Source organism: Mirounga angustirostris, unplaced genomic scaffold, assembly GCF_029215605.1.
Source record: "Mirounga angustirostris isolate CCGP_5_RB_7025 unplaced genomic scaffold, mMirAng1.0.hap1 SCAF_6, whole genome shotgun sequence".
NCBI lineage: Eukaryota > Metazoa > Chordata > Mammalia > Carnivora > Phocidae > Mirounga > Mirounga angustirostris.
The window spans coordinates 130,312,776-130,331,909 of record NW_026991714.1 but is presented as its reverse complement, the minus strand read 5'-3'; the positions used below and the strand labels follow the sequence as shown (position 1 = coordinate 130,331,909).

General features: G+C 38.4%; 1 protein-coding gene and 1 pseudogene across 1 annotated transcript in view; both read left to right on the top strand.

Moving 5' to 3' along the window:
* CFAP43 (cilia and flagella associated protein 43) overlaps positions 1 to 19,134 on the top strand; it is a 115,198-nt gene that overhangs the window by 1,782 nt on the left and 94,282 nt on the right. The window contains exons 3-5 of the mRNA XM_045878775.2: positions 4,947 to 5,043; positions 7,802 to 7,969; positions 17,944 to 18,094. Coding sequence (XP_045734731.1) covers positions 4,947 to 5,043; positions 7,802 to 7,969; positions 17,944 to 18,094 — 416 coding nt within the window. The remainder of the gene's footprint in view (positions 1 to 4,946; positions 5,044 to 7,801; positions 7,970 to 17,943; positions 18,095 to 19,134) is intronic.
* Positions 2 to 4,933, top strand: LOC129045910 (small ribosomal subunit protein eS6-like; annotated as a pseudogene).

Sequence of the window (19,134 nt, the reverse complement as noted above, 5' to 3'; positions counted from 1 at the left end):
AGACTCTTCATCTGCCATAACTAAAGGATTTTGTTATGTGACCAAATCTAGTTCTTATAAATGAAGGGTGTTTTTTGTTTATTTTGTTTTTCATAATACACATTTTTAAAGAGGGAATCAGGCTGATCACAGAGAATTTAATTAAGTGGGCTACAGCCTTGCTACTCAAAGTGTGTGGTTGTTTACCTTCAACATCGGCGTCACCTAGGATGCCTGTTATAAATGTAGAAATGGCTCCCATCCCAGACCTAGTGAATCAGAATCTGCATTTTAACAAGATTCCCTGGGTGATTCATATGTACATTAAACTTGGGAAGCGCTGGGCTAGAAGACTATTACAGCACTAAATGCAGTTTAGTGTTTTTTCAGGACATTTTTTTTTTTGATGATTTATTGAAAATCCAAGTAAATTGGTAGCATACAAGTTCTAAAGTCTCTGAGTCTCAATTTCCTTAGGTGTTGGGATAATGGTAGGATCTACTGTTAAGGCTGTAGTGATAATAAATGAAATTATATATATGTATATATTTGATATATCAATTATATATGTCATGTTGACACATATATAATTGATATGTCAGTGTGACACACACACATATATAATGTGTCAATCACTGGTACCCAGCATTTATTATTATTGACTTATTCATAGATACAGCTGACCCACAATGGGCTGCTGCACATCTACTGGCGTTTCCATCTAATGATTCCCTTATTTAACACATCATGGTTAGAAAGCTCAGGAGAGCTTGAGGCTAGTCTTAGTTATTTAGGCTTATGGGTCAATAAGTCTTTGGGTTAAGCCAGAGAGTTTATCTATAATTTGTAACATTTTATTTGTGGGGAAATTTGTATTCTCAACATATTAAAACAACTTTTAAGGTGTAACCGGTTCATACATTGGTAACTGTCTATATGGACTGTAATTACTCTTCATCTTTAAAATTTCCCCAGTTTGCTTATTTGACTATAGCCCTGTCCAAGCAATTAAAAGTTAATTCAAATCAGTAGCTACATTTATATTAAATAATGAAACTCTAAAGGCATTCACAATAAAATGATGATTAAGTCATCAAGGATACCTATTGTTACCACAGTTATTTAGTATCAACCTGGAATTTCTAGCCAATGCAATAAAAACAGAAAAAGTATAGCTATGGAAAAGAAGATTATAGAAATGCAATGGTCTACTAGGACTAATAAAAGAATGTTGTAAGATGCTGGTTAAAAAATACCCACACAATTAGAAGATTTAAATACTTAGAAATGATTCAGGAAGAAATGTGAGTGACCTCAGTGAAGAAAACTACAAGAATATCATTGATTTAAAATATTTAAATATATACAGATGTATTCCTGGATGGAAAGCCTAATTATTATATAGTTCTTCACAGAAAATAACTCCTAAGTTTATCATGTTTTAGAGAGCAAGGAGGACATAAATGATACTAAAGTTCATCTAGAAGAATGAAAAGTAGAGAATAGGAATAATTGGAAAGAGAATGATGGTAAGACAGAAGGTCCTTTTAATATTATTCTATAGTGATTAAGAGTGTGGTATTGGTGCAGGGTTCATCACATCAGTGGAAGAGTTGAAGTTTGGGGACAGGCTTGAATATGTAAAAGCTAAGTATACTCTCTCCTCCTCCCCAAAATAGATAATATAGATTATTTAACAATTAAACAATGATGTTAAGAAAATTATTTGAGGGGGGCCTGGCTGGCTCAGTCGATGGAACATCCGACTCTGAATCTCAGGGTCATGAGTTCAAGTCCCACGTTGGGTATAGAGATTACTTAGAGAAATAAAATAAACCTTAAAAAAAACAATTTGTGCTCTTTTTTGTGGTGCCTTGGGAGGTGGTAGGCTGCTTCAGGACGAAGCTGAACATCTCTTTCCCAGCTACTGGCTACCAGAAACTCATTGAAGTGGACAATGAATGCAAACTTTGTACCTTTTATGAGAAGCGTATGGCCACAGAAATTGCTGCTGATGCTCTGGGTGAAGAATGGAAGGGTTATGTGGTCCGAATCAGTGGTGGCAATGACAAACAAGGCTTCCCCATGAAGCAGGGTGTCTTGACCCATGGCTGTGTCCACCTGCTGCTGAGTAAGGGGCATTCCTGCTATAGACCAAGGAGGACTGGAGAGAGAAAGCGCAAATCTGTTGGGGTTGCACTGTGGATGCCAATCTCAGTGTTCTCAGCTTGGTCATTGTAAAAAAAAGGGGGAGAAGGATATTCCTGGATTCACTGATACTGCTGTGCCTCGTCACCTGGGGCCCAAAAGAGCCAACAGAATCCACAAACTTTTCAATCTCTCTAAAGAAGATGATGTCTGCCAGTATGTTGTGAAAAAACCCCTAAACAAAGAAGGTAAGAAACCTAGAACCAAAGCGCCTAAGATTCAGCATCTTGTTACTCCACGTGTCCTCCAGCACAAACGTTGGTGTATTGCTTTGAAGAAACAACGCACTAAGAAAAATAAGGAGGAGGCTGCAGAATATGCTAAACTTTTGGCCAAGAGAATGAAGGAGGCCTAAGAAAAATGCCAGGAACCAACTGCCAAGAGACGGAGGCTGTCCTCTCTGAAAGCTTCTACCTCTAAGTCTGCGTCCAGTCAAAAATGAGATTTTCTAAGAGTGACAAATAGATAAGATCAGACATCAAAAAGAAAAAAAAAACCAATTTGAACAAAAGTATCAAGTTGGATATTCACGTTATACTCTACATCAAAACATATGTCAGACAAAAATAAGAGTTCATTATAAACAGCAAACCTATTGGAAAAGTAGAAAGTATGGTAGAATATTGAAATGATTTCAGGATGGGGAAGAACCTTTCACACAAAGGAAAAAATTAAAAATAGAAAAATTGACATATTTGATTACATACAAATTTAAAACTTAAGAACATCAAAAATACCATGAAAAATTAATAGGCAAAAAATAAACTGAGGAAGATATTTGGAACAAATATGACCAAGTATTTTCAGAATGTTTATGAAACAATAAGAAAAAAACCAAACATCACATTAGAACAACAGAAAAAGTAACTGCCCAAACCACAAAACTACAGATGACCACAATCATCAAAAACATTCTATCTCAATATCCTTTTAAGAACTTGATGTTTGAACCAAGATGAGGTTTTTCTGCTTATCAAGATCACAATTTTTTAAAGCTGATAACTGCTAGGCAGAGTGCAGTGAAATTGGTAGCATACTTTCTTGCTGAAGGTGGGAATAATTTTTTTCTTCCAAGTTTTTATTTAAATTCCAGTTAGTTAACATATAGTGTAGTTTTGGTTTCAGGAGTAGAGTTTAGTGATTCATCACTTAACATATAACACCCAGTGCTCATCACAAGTGCCGTCCTTAATGCCCATCACCCATTTAGCCCATCCCCCACAGTAGGAATAATTGATACAATCTTTCTGGGAAGTAAATATTACCATATTTGACCCAGTTCAACTCAGCTGAGGACCTAGAATTCAATTTTAAGGAAATCAGAAATATAGTCAAAGATTTGTATGCACAGGAGTTAAAAGCACTCTCATAATAGCAAAAGATTGGAAACTTCTACGTCTCTAGTAATATGAATATGGTTAAATAAATTAAAACATCTCACAAAGGAGTATTATATAAACATTAAAAATCACATTTTTGAAGAATTATTAATGATAAAATGCTCAGTGTAATGTAAACAATAGGAGTAAGACTGTATGACCTGTCTTTTAAATGAATTGTTAATCTATGATTGTTATAGCTATAAAGAGCAACATATTTTTTTCAAAGTTATATTTAAAGAAAAAAATGTATATTTACAAGTAAGCACAGAAGAAAATACCAGAAATTTACCAGATTTGGTAGTGAGATTACAGAGGATATATTTTCTTGTAAAGCGTTTTTTTTTTTTTTTTTATTCATGTCAAAAGACAGACATGGGAGAAGGAAGATCTGGTACCTATGGAACCACACTGAAGAACAGATAGAGGGGAAATCAGATCTTCATATGCAGGAGGGCAGAAGCATCCTTACGATGCACATTTTAAACACGTTGTTACTAAGACTTTTAAAGTTCTGTTTCATGTCTTCAACTATAGGGACAAATGAGAAAGAACTTTTTATAATTGTTCCAAGAACTGGAAGATATTAAACAAAGGGCCAGCTGTGACCCAAGGTATAGAGATCTGGAAGTAACCTAGGATGATTACAACACCCCAAAGTATTTAAAGTTGTTTGAATAACTTTTCTAATTACAATGTTTCATATATTTATGGAATACGTAATCCTTCTTGGGTCATTTCAAATCACACTGGGACATACATGATACAGTACACTCAGTTTTGATTGAAGTCTAGAGACAGTGACCTAATGGTCTTAATTCACTTTAATATCTTTAAATTTTTTCTTTTTTTAAAAAAGTAATTTCTATGCCCAACATGGGGCTTGAACTCACAACCCCGAGATCAAGAGTCACATGCTCTACCGACTGAGCCAGCCAGGCGCCCCAACTCTAATGTCTTTTATTTTTTTTATTTTTATTTTTTTAAAGATTCTATTTATTTATTTGACAGAGTGAGACACAGCGAGAGAGGGAACACAAGCAGGGGGAGTGGGAGAGGGAGAAACTGGCTTCCCGCGGAGCAGGGAGCCTGATGCGGGGCTCGACCCCAGGACCCTGGGATCATGACCTGAGCCGAAGGCAGACGCTTAACCATCTGAGCCAACTCAGGCGCCCCCCAACTCTAATGTCTTTTAAAAAAGAATCTTAACTTTGCTTTTAGCTTTCTGTTCATAGTCTTAGAAATCAGCTAGGAGATGTGTTATTCCAAGAGCTAAATGCTTTTGAATTATGTGAAAATCATTAGGTAAGGGAAATAAACTGTAAGACTAGTTAATCTGAACACGATAATTAAATCTTTGTAATGGATTCTATATTTTAGGCAATGTTCTTCTGGACTACACTTTACTTTCATTCAGTTACTGTGGCACCTACCTGGCTAGTTACTCCTCTCTCCCAGAATTTGAACTGGCCCTTTGGTAAGTTAACAGTATGCTGCAGAATTCCTTTCATTGGATTACATTTTAAACTTGTCCTTCTGGATTGTATTAAAAGACACAGATGTGAAAAAACTGGAACAAGTTAAAAATGGAAGGAATAGAAGTCCTGATCAGAAGGTTGAATATAGTTGCTACTTCTAAGCATACAATTTGGCAGGGCAAAAGCTATATGAGAGCAAAATTATCATCGTTTTGTTGATGTGTTATAATATTACCTTGTTGGGTAAAGAAAATAAATGTATAAAGTTTCATCTTTCCTTCAAATAAATGGTAGCTTTGAGTGGTTTGCCTGTTTTCTACTAATGATGAAATTAAGATGTACTCTCTATTAGAGCTAAGTTGGAAGTAATTGTTTTGAGAGACATTAGAACAGTTATATGTTCAGAGAGTGGAACATTACACCTCATTTGCCAGCTGTATAGGAAATACCTGTGGATAAGACACATCTGTGGTCTTTGCTGGGTCATTTCATAGGGCCAGCCTCAAAGCTGTACTCACTCTTCCATCTATAATATAAACTCCATGGGGGGAGTTTTTCTTTTAAGGGGAAGTACAAACTGTTTCAGGAATGATTGAAGATACACCTTACACATCAGCATTTCTTATCCAAAAATATAATAATCTAGGTTCAGAGAACCACATTTAGTTTATGCAGTTTCTTTTTTTTAAAAAACAGCTTTATCGAGGTATAATTGACAAAAAAACTGCCCATATATAAAGAATATAATTTGATAAGTTTTGACTTATGTACACATCCATGAAACCATCACCATAATCAAGATAATAAATATATCTGTCACTCCAAAGTTTCCTTGTGCCCCTTTCTGATCCTTCCTTATTGGCTCTTCCACACACACCCTTACACCTCCCTTGCCCCATCCCTCAGCCCCTGCCCCCAGGCAGTCATTGTTGTGTTTTCTATCACTCTGGATTTGTTTGCATTTTCTAGAATTTTATATACAGAGAGTCATCCATTATGGACTCTTTTTTTTTTTTTTTTTGTCTGTCTTTCATGCTGCATAATTACTTTTTTCATGCAGCATAGTTATTTTGAAATTCTCTTATGCTGCTGTATGTATCAGTAGTTCATTCCTTTCTATTCCATGGAATGAATATACCACAGTTTGTTTATCCACTCACCTACTGATGGATAGATTAGTTTGCTGGGGCTGCCATTAACAAAGTACCGCAAACTGAATGGCTGAAATAACAGAAATTTATTGTCTCACAGTTCTGGAGGCTAGAAGTTTAAGATCCAGGTGTAAGCAGGGTTCGTTTCTTTCAAGGACTATGAGGGAGAATCTGTTCTAGGCCTTTCTCCTTGGCTTGTGAATAACTGGATTCATGTTCACATGATGTTCTCCTTGTATATGGATCAGTCTCTAAATTTCCCCTTTCCTTTTTATAAGGATGCTCATCCTACTGGAGTAGGACCACACTAAATGACCTCATTTAACTTAGTAAAGACCCTATTTCCAAATACAGTGACATTCTGAGGTACTGAGGGTTAGGACATCAACGTATAAATCTGGGGGGACACAATTCAACCTATAACAGTACTTAAAGGATGAATAGGAACCAACCTGTGAAGAATGTAAGGAAGAGGATTCTAAGCAGAGGAAAGACATGGGCAAATGCCATGAGGTCAGAGAAAATATGGGGCAGATTTGAAGATTTAATTAAGAGAGCATAATGATGGCAACCAGAGATTACCCATGAGAGGCAAATACCTAGTAGTGCAATTGCTGGGTTGTAGGGTAGTTCTATTTTTAACTTCCAAAGGAAGCTCCATACTGTTTTCCACAGTATCTGTGCCAGTTTGCATTCCCACCAACAGTGTAAGAGGGTTCCCCTTTCTCCACATCCTCACCAACTCCTGTTGTTTCCTGAGTTGTTAATTTTAGTCATTCTGACTGGTATGAGGTGGTATCTCACTGAGGTTTTGATTTGTATTTCCCTGATGCTGAATGATGTTGAGCATTTTTTCATGTGCTTGTTGACCATTTGTATGTTTTCTTTGAAGATATGTCAGTTCATGTCTTCTGCCCATTTCTTGATTGGGTGTTGAGTTTGATGAGTTCTTTATAGATTCTGGATACTAGTCCTTTATCTGATAAGACATTTGCAAGTATCTTCTCCCATTCTGTCAGTTGTCTTTTGGTTTTGTTGACTGTTTCCTTTGCTGTGCACAACCTTTTTATCTTGATCAAGTCCCAATAGTTCACTATTGCCTTTGTTCCCCTTGCCTTTGGAGGTGTATCTAGCAAGAAGTTGCTGCGGCTGAGGTCAAAGAGATTGCTGCCTGTGTTCTCCTCTGGGATTTTGATGGATTCCCGTCTCACATTGAGGTCTTTCAACCATTTTGAGTGTGTTTTTGTGTGTGGTGTAAGGAAATGGTCCAGTTTCATTCTTCTGCATGTGGCTGTCCAATTTTCCCAACACCATTTGTTGAAGAGACTGTTTTTTTTCCATTGGATATTCTTTCCTGCTTTGTCAAAGTTAGTTGAGAGAGAGTAATATTTTAAAAGCACATAGTTATTTTGCTTTCTTAGAAGGGTACAGTATAATGATAAGCATAATTATTAATAAATTTTATATTTAACATCATGGACTAAATAAATTGTATTATGAATTAAGGCTTAATTTATGTAAATTGTTTTCAAATAATTAGATAAATGTTCTCAAGATGTGGAATTCAAATGAATCATTTTTTTACAAAACACAATTTCCCTCTAAGGAACTGGGAATCAGGTGTCATTTTGTGTAAGAAGACACAACCTGGTACGGATGTAAGCCAGATGACTTTTAACCCTATGAACTGGTGCCAGCTGTGCTTATCAAGTCCAAGTGCAGTGACCGTGTGGACTATTGAAAGAAGTAACCAGGAGCATCATCTCAAAGCAAAGTAAGAGACTTAGTTACTACACAGCAAAATGGTGATCTTAGTTTGCTTTCATGTAATGTGATTGCATCAATTTGATGAATTAACTGGCTTTATATGTACATATTAAACATCTTAAGTTATAATATCTTTCTACATATATAATTACCTTGGAGTGGTTGCTTGCATTTTGAAAGGATTCTTTATGACTTGATTTCTCAATGAGGTTCTTTTGAATGTCAAGTCATCCTCAAGCTTTTCCCAACATGTTTTAATTTATCAGAATTTGATTTGCTCTTAGTATTTCAAAACATGCCTATTTATAAAAAGGATAGTTATGAATTTTGATCCTATTGCTTTGATGCCCAGTTGGAATCTCAAAAATAAGAGATATGGAAAGCATATAGATTATTCCTTCAGCCACATAATCTATAAACAGAAGGGTAGTTGCATATAGTGGAGTCATGGGAGTTACATATTTAAATAGAACTGGGTCAGAAAGAAATTTTATGACCAGTGTCCTGATGATTGATGATAATGGTGTGTTTGTTAAGGAGAGTTCAAAGACTCAAGGTGCCTCTAAACTGACTATTCTTAATGTATTCCACAAAGCTAAAGACTAAGTTGATATTGGACATGTATATCCTTGAAATTACAATTTTTGAAAAGTTGCCTTTTTTATATTTTATTACATTATATTAATCACCATACGTTACATCATTAATTTTTGATGTAGTGTTCCATGATTCATTGTTTGCATATAACACCCAGTTCTCCATTCAATACGTGCCCTCTTTAATACCCATCACCAAGCTAACCCATCCCCCCATCCTCCTCCCCTCCAGAACCCTCAGTCTGTTTCTCAGAGTCCATAATCTCTCATGGTTCATCTCCCCCTCCGATTTCCCCACCTTCATTTTTCCCTTCCTACTATCTTCTTCTTCTTTTTTTTTTAACATATAATGTATTATTTGTTTCAGAGGTACAGGTCTGTGATTCAACAGTCTTACACAATTCACAGCATTCACCAAAGCACATACCCTCCCCATTGTCTATCACCCAGCCACCCCATCCCTCCCACCCCCCACCACTCCAGCAACCCTCAGTTTGTTTCCTGAGATTAAGAATTCCTCATATCAGTGAAATCATATGATACATGTCTTTCTCTGATTGACTTATTTCGCTTAGCATAATACCCTCCAGTTCCATCCATGTTGCTTCAAATGGCAAGATTTTGGGTTTTTTGATGGCTGCATAATATTCCATTGTATATATATACCGCTTCTTTATCCATTCATCTGTCGATGGACATCCTGGCTCTTTCCATAGTTTGGCTATTGTGGGCATTGCTGCTGTAAACATTGGGGTGCACGTACCCCTTCAGATCACTACATTTGTATCTTTGGGGTAAATACCCAGTAGTGCAATTGCTGGATCATATGGTAGCTCTATTTTTAACCTTTTTAGGCACCTCCAAATTGTTTTCCTGAGTGGCTGCACCAGCTTGCATTCCCACCAACAGTATAGGAGGGTTCCCCTTTCTCCATGTCCTCGCCAACATCTGTCATTTCCTGACTTGTTAATTTTAGCCATTCTGACTGGTGTGAGGTGGTATCTCATTGAGGTTTTGATTTGGATTTCCCTGATGCTGAGCGATGTTGAGCACTTTTTCATGTGTCTGTTGGCCATTTGGATGTCTTCTTTGGAAAAATGTCTGTTCATGTCTTCTGCCCATTTCTTGATTGGATTATTTGTTCTTTTGGTGTTAAGTTTGATAAGTTCTTTATAGATTTTGGATACTAGCCCTTTGTCTGGTATGTCATTTGCAAATATCTTCTCCTATTCTGTTGGTTGTCTTTTGGTTTTGTTGACTGTTTCCTTTGCTTTGCACAACCTTTTTATCTTGATGAAGTCCCAAGAGTTCATTTTTGCCCTTGCTTCCCTTGCCTTTGGCGATGTTTCTAGGAGGAAGTTGCTGTGGCTGAGGTCGAAGAGGTTGCTGCCTGTGTTCTCTAGGATTTTGATGGACTCCTGTCTCACATTTGGGTCTTTCAACCATTTTGAGTCTATTTTTGTGTGTGGTGTAAGGAAATGGTCCAGTTTCATTCTTCTGCATGTGGCTGTCCCATTTTCCCAACATCATTTGTTGAAGAGACTGTCTTTTTTCCACTGGACATTCTTTCCTGCTTTGTCGAAGATGAGTTGACCATAGAGTTGAGGGTCCATTTCTGAGCTCTCTATTCTGTTCCATTGATCTATGTGTCTGTTTTTGTGCCAGTACCATACTGTCTTGATGATGACAGCTTTGTAATAGAGCTTGAAGTCCGGAATTGTGATGCCACCAGCTTTGCTCTTCTTTTTCAACATTCCTCTGGCTATTTGGGGTCTTTTCTAGTTCCATATAAATTTTAGGATTATCTGTTCCATTTCTTTGAAAAAAGTGGATAGTATTTTGATAAGGATTGCATTGAATGTGTAGATTGCTCTAGGTAGCATTGACATCTTCACAATATTTGTTCTTCCAAATCATGAGCATGGAACGTTTTTCCATTTCTTTGCGTCTTCCTCAATTTCTTTCATGAGTATTTTATAGTTTTCTGAGTACAGATCCTTTGTCTCTTTGGTTAGATTTATTCCTAGGTATCTTATGGTTTTGGGTGCAATTGTAAATGGGGTCGACTCCTTAATTTTTCTTTCTTCTGTCTTGTTGCTGGTGTATAGAAATGCAACTGATTTCTGTGCATTGATTTTATATCCTGCCACTTTACTGAATTCCTGTATGAGTTCTAGCAGTTTTGGGGTGGAGTCTTTTGGGTTTTCCACATAAAGTATCATATCATCTGCAAAGAGTGAGAGTTTGATTTCTTCTTTGCCAATTTGGATGCCTTTTGTTTCTTTTTGTTGTCTGATTGCTGTGGCTAGGACCTCTAGTACTATGTTGAATAGCAGTGGTGAGTGGCCATCCCTGGCATGTTCCTGACCTTAGGGGGAAAGCTCTCAGTTTTTTCCCATTGAGAATGATATTCGCTGTGGGTTTTTCATAGATGGCTTTTATGATATTGAGGTATGTACCCTGTATCCCTACGCTGTGAAGAGTTTTGATCAAGAAAGGATGCTGTAGTTTGTCAAATGCTTTTTCTGCATCTATTGAGAGGATCATATGGTTCTTGTTATTTCTTTTATTAATGTATTGTATCACATTGATTGATTTGCGGATGTTGAACCAACCTTGCGGCCTGGGGATAAATCCCACTTGGTCGTGGTGAATAATCCTTTTAATGTACTGTTGGATCCTATTGGCTAGTATTTTGGTGAGAATTTTTGCATCCATGTTCATCAGGGATATTGGTCTGTAATTCTCCTTTTTGATGGGGTCTTTGTCTGGTTTTGGGATCAAGGTAATAGTGGCCTCATAAAACGAGTTTGGAAGTTTTCCTTCCATTTCTATTCTTTGAAACAGCTTCAGAAGAATAGGTATTAATTCTTCTTTAAATGTTTGGTAGAATTCCCCTGAGAAGCCATCTGGGCCTGGGCTCTTGTTTGTTGGGAGATTTTTGATGACTGCTTCAATTTCCTTAGTGGTTATAGGTCTGTTCAGGTTTTCTGTTTCTTCCTGGTTCAGTTTTGGTAGTTGATACATCTCTAGGAATGCATCCATTTCTTCCAGATTATCTCATTTGCTGGCATATAGTTGCTTGTAATATGTTCTTATAATTGTTTGTATTTCTTTGGTGTTGGTTGTGATCTCTCCTCTTTCATTCATGATTTTATTTATTTGGGTCATTTCTCTTTTCTTTTTGGTAAGTCTGGCCAGGGGTTTATCAATCTTATTAATTCTTTCAAAGAACCAGCTCCTAGTTTCATTGATCTGTTCTACTGTTCTTTTGGTTTCTATTTCATTGATTTCTGCTCTGATCTTTATTATTTCTCTTCTCCTGCTGGGTTTAGGCTTTATTTGCTGTTCTCTCTCCAGCTCCTTTAGGTGTAGGGTTAGGTTGTGTATTTGAGACCTTTCTTGTTTCTTGAGAAAGGCTTGTATTGCTATATACTTTCCTCTCAGGACCACCTTTGCTGCATCCAAAAGGTTTTGAACTGTCATGTTTTCATTTTCATTTGTTTCCATGAATTTTTTAAATTCTTCTTTAATTTCCTGGTTGACCCATTCATTCTTTAGTTGGATGCTCTTTAGCCTCCATGTATTTGAGTTCTTTCCAACTTTCCTCTTGTGATTGAGTTCTAGTTTCAAAGCATTGTGGTCTGAAAATATGCAGGGAATGATCCCAATCTTTTGGTTGAGACCTGATTTGTGCCCTGGGATGTGATTTATTCTGGAGAATGTTCCATGGGCACTAGAGAAGAATGTGTATTCCATTGCTTTGGGATGGAATGTTCTGTGAAGTCCATTTGGTCCAGTGTGTCATTTAAAGTCTTTATTTCCTTGTTGATCTTTTGCTTAGATGACCTGTTCATTTCAGTGAGGGGGGTGTTAAAGTCCCCTACTATTATTGTATTGTTGTCGATGTGTTTCTTTGCTTTTGTTATTAATTGGCTTATATAATTGGCTGCTCCCATGTTAGGGGCATAGATATTTACAATTGTTAGATCTTCTTGTTGGATAGACCCTTTAAGTAGGATATAGTGTCCTTCCTCATTTCTTATTATAGTCTTTGGTTTAAATTCTAATTTGTCTTATATAAGGATTGCCACCCCAGCTTTCTTTTGTTGTCCATTAGCATGGTAAATAGTTTTCCACGCCCCCCCCCCCACTTTCAATCTGGAGGTGTCTTTGGGTCTAAAATGAGTCTCTTGCAGGCAGCATATTGATGGGTCTTGTTTTTTTATCCAATCTGATACCCTGTATCTTTTGATTGGGGCATTTAGCCCATTTACATTTAGGGTAACTATTGAAAGATATGAATTTAGTGCCATTGTATTGCCTGTAAGGTGACTGTTACTGTATATTGTCTCTGTTCCTTTCTGGTCTATGTTACTTTTACAATCTTTGCTTAGAGGACCCCTTTCAATATTTCTTATAGGGCTGGTTTCATGTTTGCAAATTCCTTTAGTTTTTGTTTGTTCTGGAAGCTTTTTATCTCTCCTATTTTCAATGACAGCCTAGCTGAATATAGTATTCTTGGCTGCATATTTTTCTCATTTAGTACTCTGAATATATCATGCCAGTCCTTTCTGGCCTGCCAGGTCTCTGTGGATAGATCTGTTGCCAATCTAATGTTTCTACCATTGTAGGTTACAGACCTCTTGTCCCAAGCTGCTTTCAGGATTTTCTCTTTGTCTCTGAGACTCATAAGTTTTACTATTAGTTGTCGGGGTGTTGACCTATTTTTATTGATATGGGGGGGGGTTCTCTGTGCCTCCTGGATTTTGATGCCTGTTTCCTTCCCCAAATTAGGGAAGTTCTCTGCTATAATTTGCTCCAATATACCTTCTGCCCCTCTCTCTCTTTCTTCTTCTTCTGGGATCCCAATTATTCTAATGTTGTTTCGTCTTATGGTATCACTTATCTCCCGAATTCTGCCCTCGTGATCCAGTAGTTGTTTATCTCCCTTTTTCTCAGCTTCTTTATTTTCCATCATTTGGTCTTCTATATCATTAATTCTCTCATCTGCCTCATTTATCCTGGCAGTTAGAGCCTCCATTTTTTATTGCACCTCATTAATAGCCTTTTTGATTTCACTTGGTTAGATTTTAGTTCTTTTATTTCCCCAGAAAGGGTTTCTCTAGTATCTTCCATGCTTTTTTCAAGCCCAGCTAGTATCTGTATAATTATCATTCTGAACTCTAGTTCCAACATCTTACTAATGTCTGTATTGATTAGGTCCCTGGCAGTCAGTACTGCCTCTTGTTCTTTTTTTTTTGAGGTGATTTTTTTCCATCTTGACATTTTGTCTAGAAGAGAATAGATGACTGAGAGAACAAAATGCCAACAGGGTAACAATGACCCCAGAAAAATATATACTAAACAAATCAGAAGAGACCTGAAACTGGGGGAAAATAAAGGGAAAGAAAGAAAAAAAAAAAGAATATGATCAAATATGATCAGGCTGGTGCATAGATCAGTGCCACACACTAGATTTGGGGTGTATTTTGGTCTATTAGAAGAAACTGCCTCCCAAAATTTTAAAGAAAGAAAAACTTATATATGTACAAAAATAAGGGTAAATACGATGAAGGGATGAAATATGACTATAAAGATGAAAATTATAAAAGACTTTATAAAAGGAATTGATAAGAAGTTGGTTGAAAAAAGAAAGAAATTAAAAAAAAACAAAGGGAGAGAATGTGATCAGGCAGCAGACTAGAACAAAGCCATACAGTAGAGATTTAGGGTGTATTTTGGTCTGTTAGAAGCAACTGTATCCTGGGGCACCTGGGTGGCTCAGTCATTAAGCGTCTGCCTTCGGCTCAGGTCATGATCCCAGGGTCCTGGGACTGAGCCCCACATCGGACTCCCTGCTCAGCGGGAAGCCTGCTTCTCCCTCTCCCACTCCCCCTGCTTGTGTTCCCTCTCTCGCTGTGTCTCTCTCTGCCAAATAAATAAATAAAATCTTAAAAAAAAAAAAGAAGCAACTGTATCCCAAAATTTTAAAGAGAGCACAACTTATATATATACCAAAAATAAGGTTAACTACTATGAAGGGATAGAATATGACTGTAAAAATGAAAAATAAAAAAGATTTTAAAAAAAGGGATTCTAAGGTGTTGGTTGAAAAAGGGAAAAAGAAAAATTCAAAAGAAAAAGAAAGAAAGAAAGAAAGAAAGAAAGAAAGAAAGAAAGAAAGAAAGAAAGAAAGAAAGAAAGAAAGAAAGAAAGAAAGAAAGAAAGAAAATTAAAAAATTAACTTTGAAAGACTAAAGAATCATGGTAAAAAAGCCATGGATTCTATGTGCAGTATTCCCCTAGCGCTGGAGTTCTGCCATTCTCATTGATCGATAAACTTGGTCTTGGCTGGCTGTTCTCACTGATCTTCTGGGGGAGGGACCTGTTGCCGTGGTTCCCAAATGTCTTTGCTGGAGGCAGAATTGCCCCGCCCTTGCTGGTCTGGGCTAAGTAACCTGCTCGGGTTTGCTCTTGGGAGCTTTTGTTCCCTGCAAGCTTTCCGTACAGCTTTGAAGGACGAGAGTGAAAATGGCGGCCTCCCAATCTCCACCCCAGAGGAGCTGAGAACTCAGGGTCCCGCTCCTCAGTGAGCCCCCAGAGAAAAGCAGTCAGTCACTCCCATCTCCCGGTCTCCAGCCACACTCTGCTCACCCGGCCTGTGACCGAGCGTTTCTATCTCTGGCACCTGACCCTGTGTGGAGTCTCCAAACCCAGCAGATCCCTGTGGTGCACTCCCGCACTGCTCCTCCCAGGGCAGGAAGGGGCGTCTCCCCGGATCTGCCGCTTGATGGGTCCCTGCTGGGAGAGCAGTGGCCCGACTGTACCACGGATCACAGTTTATGGCAACCCCGAGCTGAGAGCTCGCTCCTCGGCTCCATCTCTGCAGCCGGCTTCCCCGCTCCGATACCTGGGAGCTCTGCCACACTCAGGCACCCCGGGTCCTTCTGTGACCCCGAGGGTCCCGAGACCACACTGTCCCAGTGAGTCTTCCATCCCCCACTTAGCCACTGGAGTGATGTCCCTCAGCAGAGCCGACTTCTAAAAGTTCCGATTTTGTGCTCCGCTGCTCTATCACTTGCCGGTAGCAGCTGACAGAGGCCCCCTCCCCCACCGTCTATCCTCCCTAATATCACCTCGGACTCACTTCTCTGCATGTCCTACCTTCCAGAATGTGGTCACTTTTCTGTTCAGAGAGTTGCTGCTATTCTTTTCTTTGATCTCCTGTTGAGTTCATAGGTGTTCAGAATGGTTTGATACCTATCTAGCTGAATTCCTGGGACCAGACGAAATTTAGGTCTCCTATTCCTCTGCCATCTTGCCGCCACCCTCCAAAAAGTTGCCTTTTTTTTTTTTTAAGATTTATTTATTTATTTATTTGAGAGAGTGAGAATTAGAGAGAGAGAGAGTACATGAGAGGGCGGAGGGTCAGAGGGAGAAGCAGACTCCCTGCTGAGCAGGGAACCCAATGTGGGACTTGATCCCATGACTCCAGGATCATGACCTGAGCTGAAGGCAGTCGCCCAACCAACTGAGCCACCCAGATTCCCCCAAAAAGTTGCCTTCTTAAGAAAAATGTAAAGTTGTCTAACTGGAGAGCCTGAAAACCTAGAGTAAAACCTAGGGTAAAACCTAGCCCTTAAACAAAGAGTACTGAACCTCTTTTTGTTCAATTCTCTTTGTGTCTCAATTTCTTTTTTATAAGAACCCAATGAATAGTCAAATCTGTCTCTAGGCAGAGACATTCATAAAATGGGTAATGTCTCTATCATATCCTTGCCAGGTGGGCAAATAATTTATCTCAGCGTTCTCTCCTTTTGCTTGCCTTGAATATTCTCATCTAGTTCTGAATGTTGAATTGTGATTTTTCTATAAGCAACTGAAGTGAGAGGCAGAGTGAATGGATTGTCCTGGTTCAGAAAGCAAGCAGGATTAGAAAACACTCAAGCTTAATTTGAATAGTAGATACTATTTTTACATGATAATTTTTCAAAATTGTTTATCATACATAAAACATAACCAATGAAATTTTGAATTTAATGCATAAAGCCATGAATTTTTCAAACACCCCTTTATAACCACATTATGGGTTAAAAGACGTATGGTAGATTTGAAAATGAATTCTTTTTTTTAAAAAAGATTGATTTATTTGAGAGAGAGAGAGACAGGGGAGGGGCAGAGGAAGAAAGAGTCGTAAGCAGACTCCACATTGAGCACAGAGCGAGACTCGGGGCTCGATCTCTCAACCTTGAGACCAGGACCTGAGCCGAAACCAAGAGTCAGATGCTTAACTGACTGCGCCACCCAGGTGCCCTGAAAATGAATTCTTGATATCAGAGGTTGCAAAGGTAGCTGAAGACAACCTACATATACAGATGGTCCTTGACTTAGGATGGTTCCACTTAAGATTTTTCAACTTCAGGGTGATGCCAAAGTGATACACATTCAGTAGAAACTGTATTTCAAATTTTGAATTTTGACCTTTTCCCAGGCTAAAGATATGTGTTACAATACTCTTCTGTGACGCTAAGCAGTGGTAGCTGCAGCTTCCAGTCAGCCACATGGTCATGAGTGTAAACAACCTATACACTGACAACCATTCTGTACCTTCCAAGCAGTCTGCTTTTTACCTTCATTTTAATATTCAACAAGTTACTTGAGACATTCACCACTTTATTATAAAATAGGCCTTGTATTAGATGATTTTGCCCAACTGTGAGTTGGCAACTAATGCAGTTTGCCCAAATAATGTATGTGTTCTGAGCACATTTATGGTAGGTTAGGCTAAGCTATGATGTTCAGTAGATTAGGGGTATTAAATGCATTTTGACTTAGGATATTTGTTTATTGGGACATAACCCCATCATAAATAGAGGAAGATTTATATGTTTATTTTGGCCCCCATTGATTTTTATTTGAATTAATTGCCAAATTTTAATATTTGAGAGATTTCTCATAAATATCCAGATTATGATAGTCTCTTGAAATTTTGGAGCCAGAATTCTCAACAAACTCTCTTGGCTGGAACTGAGTGTCACCTACACCACCTAGAGGAGGGAACACACTTTCCCATTTGCCATAGCCCCCACCTGGCCACAGCTCATTTGCCTGGTCCTGCCAGTGTTCAAATGTATAATTCCTGCTTTAGATATTAACTTTGAAAATTTTAGAAAATTCCTATGTACTTAATTTATAACTGCATTATTGTCCTTTTGTGATATATATTTTTAAATCTACTCTTTGGCGTTTATCTGGTTTGTTTGCTTGTTTGTTTTTTACAAGTTATAATACTTCCCCACCTTTTTTATCACCAATATGTAATAGTTATATCAGTGACTAGTTTTTGTTCATTTGATTATTCTGATTTCTCTTTTTTCTAAAGGTCAATAAAACTACCTATGGAAGACGGATCATTTTTTGATGAAACAGATGTAATTTTCCCCACCTCGTTGCCCAAGGATCTTATCTATGGACCTGTGCTCCCACTGTCAGCCATTGCTGGGCTAGTAGGAGAAGAGGCAGAAACTTTCAGGGTAATTACCTGGCACCTCTTCCTGTTTGCTTATTTGATTCTCACAACCATCCCATGAGACATGCAGGATAGAGAGGATCATCCTGGTTTTCAATACAGATTAGCCCTGGAGATGACAAGAAATGAAGGCTCTGGAGTTTTGAGTTTGGTTAACTGGAAGGATGGCACTGATAACAGAAAGAGGGAACCCAGACCTGATTTCAGTTTTGGACATATTGAATTTGGGGTGCTGGGAAGGCGTCCAGGTATAGATGCCGGGTGGAAGTTGGGCAAGCGGACCTATTGCTGGGGTGGAGAAGGTAGGGCTAGAGACACTGATGCCAGAGTCATTACCATAGAAGGGTTAGTGGAACACTGGAGTGGGGGAGGGATGATAGAAAGGAGAGTAAGGGTGTCAGGGGAGAGAGCCAGAGAGGAAACTGATTTGCCAAGAATTGAGAGTTAGAAGATGACTCTGACAAGGAACACAGAAGTGGAACAAATCCAGGAGAGAAGAAGAAGGCCATGGAAGATAGTGGAAGAAAGTTTCAAACAGGAGTTTGTTAACAGCTACACACTTATTCATTCAACATATTTATCAAGCTCCTCCTATGTAGCAGGCACTGTTTTAGACAGTGGGATCTCATGATGACCAACCAGGCATAATCTCTACCCTTGGAGCTTACATTCTATCAGGGAGATAGTAACACCACCACCAAAAGTAAAGACATACATTAAATCATTGCAAAATGTGGTAATTATTATAATGGGATAAATGGGAGGGGGTTGACGTGAGGAAGAGATTAACATATGCTGGTCAAGGAAGGCCGCTGGGGAGACAACACTTACCCTAAGATTCGAAGGACAAGGAGGCTCAGTGCTACAAACAGGGTCAAGAGTGTTCAGGCAGAGGGTGCAGTATGTGCAAAAGCCCTGGGGGAAAGAAACTAAATCCATGTGTTTGAGAAGCTACCTGTAGTGGCTGCAGCACAGAAAATGAGGGGGGAGTGGGGTGCAGGTGCAGGTCAGGGAATAGGCAGGGAGCAGAGATAGCACAGGCAG